An 8,510-nucleotide genomic window follows, 5' to 3' on the forward strand; every position below is an offset into this window, starting at 1 on the left:
TACTTAAGTACTATTTACTACTGTATAAACTGTTTCAAACATCACTTTCACTTTTAAAATATGAAGTAAACTACAAACGTGTTACAAATTGATCCACAAGATGGTTTGACAAGTCTCATATTGTAAAGACCAGTGACACTCCATTATTTGCTGGGTTCAAGTCCCCACTTTTCCCCATAAGGGGTTTTTTAAAACCCACTAAGAAAAAGAAGCTTTTAAAATTTCAAACAAAAAATAATTCAGGAATGAGAATCCTGCATTTAGTTCTACTTTGAAAATTTCAAGATTGTGATTGATTTTTATTAGGTAACTATTGTTGAAGCAAATTTACAATGAACTTAGCCTATTGACAAAAGTATTTTGTGTTTATAATGTTGTCTTGAGTAACAATAATGTAGAGGCCAACACCATCTACACTCAAAATGTTTCCTTAAAGTGAAAATACATCAACTGTGAAGTCAAATGTGCACCATTTTTATGTTATATTTAAAGATTTCCCAGTGGAATAAAAGCCCTGTCTCATTCTCACCATCCTGAATAAGAAATTCTCCTGAATTCCTTATAGTATTTATTAGTAACTCATATTTATGGCCCCTAGTTTTGGACTCTCCCACAACTGGAAACACCTTCTCTACCTCTCCATATCTTGTAACTATTAGGTTAAAGCTAGCTTCTAATAAAGTATTGACAGGTCCAAATGGCATCAAATGTTCCATGCACTAAGGGAGCAGTTATACTCCACATAAGGCAGGAGTACAATTTCATATTGCACCAGTGAATGAAATACAGAATTACCTCAATTTCCCTTTCTCCTTTTAAAACAAAATGGGGCAATTCAAATTCTGTAGTGGAGTGAGTACACCTGGAAGTGTTCAGCTCGTACCAATTACGATATAATATCCATCGGAGTCACTCCAAATTTTAAAACTTTTCTTGGAGTTTGCTGAGCTGTCTGTCACATCAAACTTCAAAAGGGTGAAATCCTTCTCTTCCCATTTTAGGAAAGAAAAGTAGCCGTGTTTATAAAGTGCTGCAATGCTGCCTTGTGCTCAACTACACTTCTACTGAGGCTAACAATTGGGAAATCTGAAATTGACTGACAGGACAGTTAGCTTTCCCTGGCTTTGGAGATAGGTGATAACTGCATATACTTTTATGATGGTTTAGTAACAATTCAGGGAATTTACATCAGTTTCTAGATAGAATATAGCATTAATGTCAAACCAATGATTGCTGCAGCAAAACTCACCCAACACATGTAGATACTGTGGCTTGATTCTCTTGGGAAACTGTATTAGGATGCATATAGTCTTCTATGCTGCCTAAACCTTTCAGTGCTATAAACAAATATGATATCTATTGACATTTAGAATGATATTAAAATGCTAATAAACTTCTAAAGAGAATAATAATTGTAGCTGTGATAAAACACTGTGGAACAGTTGATTACTGCTTTCTAGAGTTTTAAAGTTGGAAATATTTGAAGCTAAGCATAGAGCAGATGGATGACAAGCTGAAGGAAGGCCAGAATGAAGTGGCTGAGGATGTCCAGGCTCTGTAACTGTAGACTCCTCCCTCGGATGTGCAGTTTTTGGCTGGGGAGCAACTCATGTTCACGTAGCTCTGAATATCCTCATCCCAGATCAGCCTTGATCCTCTCAGCCTTCCAGCCGCATATCCGACCGCAAGTCCAGCTGCAGCCCCAGCCGCGGCCCCTGCTACTGCTACCCTTGCATTGGAGCCATAGGACCGGTAGCGACTGGGATACTTGACCCGTACCCGGGGAGCACGGAAACGCCCGCGGGTTGAGCCCCGAGCTGAGCCTCGAGCTCCTCCTCTCCCTCCCTTACAAGTGATGGTTTCGCAGAAGATGGCTACCAACAGAATGACCATCCAACATGTTGCTGTGGTTCTATTCATGATGAAGCATTCAAGAGACCTGGAAAGATTAACATTATTTAGCCACATAAAAAATCCAAGGCAGCTTCTTTGGAAGCAAGTGGCACTAACACCCAGAGTACATCCAGAAGACTAGAAAAATGCACAAAGTCGAAGCCTGGGAACATCTTTTGTAGATTAAAGTCAATATTTTCAAAGGCCCCGCTCAGTGTGATGTTTCTCACATGCACTGTAATATCAGAGGCATCATTTTCAGTCCTCAATTTCCACAAATGTAAAAATTGTTAGCAATGTATTCATTGAATGTGAGGTAGCTCATCACAGGCGGGAACTCAGAAAATCGACCCTTAAAAGGCAGTTGTGTAAATCCAGTAACAACACTTATGATATTAGTTCTTCCAATTTTTCTTGCTGGGTTTTTGTTTCACTGGGGACTGTGTATTTTTCCTTGTGCCGACTTCCAGCAATGTTAACCTTATAATCCTGCACTTAAATCAACTCAGCAGAAGAACTTTCTCTTGAAGTGTTTGATTGAGAAGGACACTACTGAGATCCAGGGAGCTAGTCTACAGGTCAGTGCACTGGAGTTGTTAATGCAAAGCCCCAGAGGTGTATCTCTACCTACAGCTTGAGTGAACTTGTTGGCGTCAACTACTGGAGTCAGAATCCAAAGAAAATATACAATTGTGCGTGGGAGGGGGAAACTGCCCACCTATCCAGTATTGCAACTTTGGATAAAACAAGTCCGCATTTTCTACTAGTATTATATTTAACAATGTTTTCCTCTCCAGTAAGTTGCTGTGTAGTAGTTACTGCTGTATATCTAGACTGGTACACATTCACAAACCATATTATGATTTATAGCCAAGAAAAGCAGTTGAAAATCATGAATGATCTCAGTTTAATTATTGTCTATACTTACTCATACCATCAGTGTAGAGAGATTTTTTTTAAAATGTGTTTTAATCACATAGGCCTTCATTTGAATAACCATTGTGACGTCACCCGGCCTACTCTACCCTCAATGGAAATTTCTTGCTCCCTTCTCACTGTCCCTGCAACACAAAGTGGAAATGATTAAAGACAGCCCAAAAATAAAATAGTACACTTATGATATCAACAGAATATTGCACATTGAAACATTTGACACAATTTGAATTTGTTGCTTGAGGCAGACTGATGTAAATGACAAACAGAATGAAAACATTGTATAAAATTCTTCCATAGGCATGTGCACATTAAAACAATGAGTTGTGGTAACCTAACTACATGGCTAAAGTAGATTTCTGGGCAGAAGACAACTCTGTTTAGCAATGCCACAAATATAAAATGGTTAAATAATAGAAATGGATTTGAAGAACTATCATTTACCAAGTAGGCAACAGACTGTAGACTGGGTATTTTGACTATTACAACTGTTACCTATGTTCAAAGCTGAATTAAATACCTTCTCTTTTAAGTGGGAATATGGATAGAAAAAGCCACAAAAAGGACAATGGGATTCAAGTTTTATAAACAATAGTATTGAATGTTATAAACGAAGCAACGATGTTGAATTTAAAAAGATGTCCATTGTGTTACAGTTGAAATATTATATTCAGTGATGTGTTGTATTTCTATGTTTGCTTAATACAAGCGTACTAATCCCACACGGGATTGATGAACGTAGGTTTGGTTTATTTGAAGATGTGGTACATAATTGCACAGTAGACAGATTTACTGTAAAGATTCAACATCTATTATTAAGTGGAAAGTAGAGCTACAATTCCTCAACACTACATGCTGTTAGCTAAACGAAAAGCTTCTCTGAATGATGTCTGCTGATCACATGGTTTGCATCCTAGCTACATACTCATTAGCATATTCTCTTTGAAAGCAATTATCGCAATAACAAGTGCCCTATTATATGAAGGATATGGTGAAGATCTGTTAGAATGCTATTGGAATGGGAGGTTATAAGTTGTAAAGAAACATTTGAAAAGTTGTGCCTTTATTCTCTAGAAATGTTTTGAAAAAGTAAACAGTGAAAAATTGATTCCATTGTTAATGCACGGAGATCTTGACTCAAGATTATCATTAGAATACAATAGTGAGAAGTTAGGAGGCTTCTTCTCAACACTTATTCGTGACTATTGAGACAGAGACTGTAACAAATCAAAAACGGAATTATCTGGAAAAACTCAGCAGGTCTGGCAGCATCGGCGGAGAAGAAAAGAGTTGACGTTTCGTGTCCTCATAACCCTTCGACAGAACTAGGTGAATCCCAGGAAGGGTTGAAATATAAGCTGGTTTAAGGTGGTGGGTTGCGGGGGGGGAGGTTTGGGTAGGGGGAGAGAAGTGGGGGGGGGTGGTGTGGTTTTAGGCAAAAGCAGTGATAGAAGCAGATCATCAAAAGATGTCACCAACAATAGAACAAAAGAACACATAGGTGTCGAAGTTGGTGATATTATCTAAACGAATGTGCTAATTAAGAATGGATGGTAGGGCACTCAAGGTATAGCTCTAGTGGGGGTGGGGGAGCATAAAAGATTTAAAAATATTTAAAAATAATGGAAATAGGAGGGAAAAAGAAAAATCTATATAATTCATTGGAAAAAAACAAAAGGAAGGGGGAAGAAACAGAGGGTGGGGGTGGGGGGGGGGGGGGGGCATGGAGGAGGGAGGTCAAGACCTAAAGTTGTTGAATTCAATATTCAGTCTGGAAGGCTGTAAGGTGCCTAGTCGGAAGATGTAACAAATTGCCAATGTGCAACCCTCACATATGAGAATTCACGCCAAGAGCACAAGTTCTGCTGAAGGTGTCTATCTCCCAGCCCAGACAGTAACATTTATCTATAAACAATTAAAATAATATAAGCAATTACAAGAGATGTGACGAATTCAGGAAGAGAAGAGATAAAACTGGCTCATAAATAGCCCATTAAAATCCACCAAATGAGTAAGTAATTGTATCAACAAATGGTGGGCTTACCACTAAATCCACACAATGAGATGCAACTGAGTCATGAACATTTTTAAATGGACTACCGATTGTCGATGGTAGCATACGTAGAAGGACAGTTTTCATTGATTGGTACACTTTGGTTCATTCATGGTTGTGAGATTTGTCACCACAATTTTTTTGCACTACATGATTTTTTTCAGTAAAATTTCAGAAATAGTAATTATAATTTCAGATCACCAAACCAATCAGAGTAAGAACATGGCATCAGAATCAGACCTTACAAGCTGAATAATATTCTATGTTTACACTGTTCTATACATAATAATATGGCATTGATCCTCTATACCCTGCTTATTTTTACAAAACAATTCCATAAATCATAAAACAGTGTTAACTGACATCTTGAGAATTTAACAGAGTTGTGATTAGGGCCACATCGCTGTGTTACTTTTTCTTGCAGAAGAGTGCACCCACAGCAAAATTACAAAAACACAAATATAACAATAATCATTGTTATTGTAGAACTTTCAAATATAATGTACATACTGATAATTTCAGTACATTCAATCTCTATATTACACAAAAAATCTTACGTCTGCATTTCCTGTCAATTTTTGATAGTATAAATTCCTATGTCTGCAATTATAATGGAAACTGCCCATGTAATCTTGTCACACTGTAATTATTCATGGCGGTAGATCACCCCCCACTGGTAGGGGGATGTAATTACAGTATGATAGCTTTACATGAGCATTTTCTACTATAAATGTTGACATAGGAATTCATAATAGAAATTTAAAATGACAATGCATTACATAGAATGGGGACCAAATTATGTCTCCGCACCCTGGCCCAATTACCTCATCTTCTCATCATGTTGCACCTGAAGATTTGAATTGAATCTTGTCTCTTCCTGCAGCACTAGGGGAGAAGGACTAGCACATAATTAATACAGCTGCCAAGAGGTTTGACACTTACCTCACAAGATCACCATGAAACATTATGGGCATTGGTCTTATCCTGTGACATTTCTCAATGCATTTGTTGGATTAAGCTGATAGGGACTAGTATGTTACAATTAATATATCTGAGTCTATTCACAGCTTATTGATAAACTTTCTGCCCTAGGACAGGACCTAACCCAACTCAAATCTCACACAGAGGATTCTTAAAGCCTCCTACCAGGGAAGAACTGCTGATGTCGCTTCCCCGCGGTCATTGTCTTGAGAAAATCAAAGAGCTGCAACCATGACTGAGGAGATTCACTTTTCATTTACGCCAGGGGGCGGCCCACGCACACTCTTCTCACGCAAGTACCCCGGTTGGATTCCGATCCAGCACAGCGCGCACACCTTGTAAGGCTGTTTGGAGTAGGGCATGAACCTCAGGCTCAGTCCTATACCGACAGTTACCGACGATGTTACTGTCACATTTCTGTATATTCATTCATTGCCTAAAACATATTGTTGATTGCTACACTGGGAATTCTCCCATTTCCATTGTAGAGATACTATTGTCCATGTGTAACAATGGAATACTGACATCTCCCATTGCATTCATTCTTTGCAACATGGATCGAATTTACTTTCCTAAAGCAGTGACCTCAAAATTAAATTACTAGCCTGTTACTTAGTCAAAGAATTCTGAGTGCCAGTTCTCCCTATACCATTGATGTTCGATGGCAGCTTCATCCGAATCTGTCACACACTGGAACAGCCAGTTTATCGGCCATGTTTTGTCTTTCATATGCAATTGCTAGATTGGTTATTATTGCAATTACGGGGGTAATTAGAGCTGATTTTTTTTTTTAAAGTCTTACATTTTACTGATTGAATAAACCAAGCGTGGCATATTTTATTTTGTAGATCGTGTTTTTTTAATTTAGGTTTTGTTTTCAGAAATGCCACTATCTTCTCTCTTTGCTTGACAGCCCTAAATTGCCCATTCTTAAACCGAGTGCCCAGTACTGTACTCACCTCTGGCAGAGTTTATAGTCACTGTGGCTGCTGAACTGGACTGCAGTAAATGGCGCAGAGCATGAATCCCCTTGTCTGATCCCCTCACTGATCTCTGTGTCGCTTCTCACCACACGCCCAAACCCTAATCGGATTATGGTTTAAACCGGAGACAGTCCTAGCATAAAATCGTCGCCTGTAATGTTACCGAGTTTACAGCCGAGAATCCGGAGCAAACTATAAATGAAATGAACTGTCTTGGCTGTAGCGAGAGGGAAAAAAAATACACAGGCAAGAGAGGTGGTGGGGGTGGGGGGGGGGGGGGCGGTGGAATCGAATCCCCAAACGGGAGGAGGAGCTTTGAAGCAAACACATGTTACATGTTTCCTAGTTAGGGCTGCGAAAGAAGCACCTCCGCACTGAAAGAAAAAAATCTCTGAACACTTTAATCTTCTTTATTTAAAGGATTGCCTGAAATGCACGTACAGGTCTCCTCGAACTCCCTCTCTCTGTCTTACATTGTGAATTTCATTGACTTCTTTATTTTTGCCTGTTGTTTACTGTCTTCCTTTTGTACATTTGGATCAATCTTGTTCTATCTCTATCCTAAATTCAGAACTCCATTTTTTTTTACTGACAGCTCTTCCCAACCACCCTGGGCTGTAGGTATAGGCGCAGCACCTTTCATCCTAGTGCAGTCTCACTCTGAGCCAAGTCTTTGGGCGTTCCAGGGCATTGGTCGCCACATAGAGTTGCCAACCCTCCAGGGTTGGCCTGGAGTCTCCAGGATTCTGCTGTGTGCAACCCTGGAGAAAAAAAACTCATCGGGACATTAAAAAGGGTTGTTTTTTTTTGTCATTTTCTTTGAACATTTCTCTTTAGCAGCTATAAAAAATATTGGAAATGGGACACTCAAGTATCATCCAATTGGGTAATGAGTATTTTTGCTTTCCAATTGGTGTAGGGAGGCAGTAGGTCACAAGGATGGATGTGTTGGCGGACTAACGGCTGAACATGGGGTCGTCATGTGATGAAACCTCCAGGAATACCTTTAATCAGAGTTGTCAACTCCATTTCCACACTGCATCTGACTCTCACCTTAGAATTGATGCTAAGGCTTAAAGAAGCTGAGAGCCTGGTGAAGAGTGAAGTGTCCTTCCTCCGCCCATGAAGACCAGACCTGGCTGGGCTGACAGAGCTCTCAATGGCACAGCAGCAAAAGATATTGTACCCAAGGTTCAGCGTGAAGATCGGAGCTATGTGCTGTCGGGGTTTCTCTTTTCCCTCAGAGACCCTCCCCACACTCAAGTTTGTGACACCAGATTCAGGTATGTATGGCTTGAACAGAATGACCAGCGAGACAAGTTTCTTCTGGTAATTCACAATTGCTTTATTGAATCACCCACAATCCCACAGTACGAAACCCAAAATTTAAAACAACCTATCCACACCAAACACAAAGTCACCATGACTTGGTTAAGACTTACAGAAACACAGGCAAAGCACCAGGTCCTGTCCTGAAACCATAAGAGCAAATACTCTCAGACCAATAGCACCAAGATATGGCTGAAACAAGTTACAAGGTACCGGCAAAAAACACCAAGTTTTCACCCCAAATCTTCACAAAATTCAAACCAATATCACTACAATTTAAAAACAGAATTACCTGGAAAAACTCAGCAGGTCTGGCAGCATCGGTGGAGAAGAAAAAA

At 39.5% G+C, this 8,510-nt stretch overlaps 1 protein-coding gene and 1 long non-coding RNA gene across 3 annotated transcripts in view; one reads left to right on the forward strand and one right to left on the reverse strand.

The window, feature by feature from the left end:
• Positions 1-6,633, forward strand: part of mtg1 (mitochondrial ribosome-associated GTPase 1) — a 40,311-nt gene extending 33,678 nt beyond the window's left edge. Inside the window, exon 11 of one of the 2 annotated variants that reach the window (XM_041176399.1) lies at positions 5,977-6,633. In XM_041176399.1, the coding sequence (XP_041032333.1) occupies positions 5,977-6,095 (119 nt within the window). In that variant the 3' untranslated portion in view covers positions 6,096-6,633. Of the gene's footprint in view, positions 1-5,971 lie in introns of both variants that reach the window. The other variant, XM_041176402.1, reaches the window with a different exon arrangement.
• On the reverse strand, positions 1,923-7,079 carry LOC121270859. Its single transcript, XR_005941624.1, has 3 exons — positions 6,820-7,079; positions 2,822-2,954; positions 1,923-1,939 (listed from the first exon to the last, which is right to left on the reverse strand). It is a non-coding gene; the product is annotated as an uncharacterized LOC121270859 (long non-coding RNA).
• Positions 7,080-8,510: the final 1,431 nt, after the last annotated feature.

The sequence above is a fragment of the Carcharodon carcharias genome, chromosome 28 (genome assembly GCF_017639515.1).
Source record: "Carcharodon carcharias isolate sCarCar2 chromosome 28, sCarCar2.pri, whole genome shotgun sequence".
Classification (NCBI taxonomy): Eukaryota; Metazoa; Chordata; class Chondrichthyes; order Lamniformes; family Lamnidae; genus Carcharodon; species Carcharodon carcharias.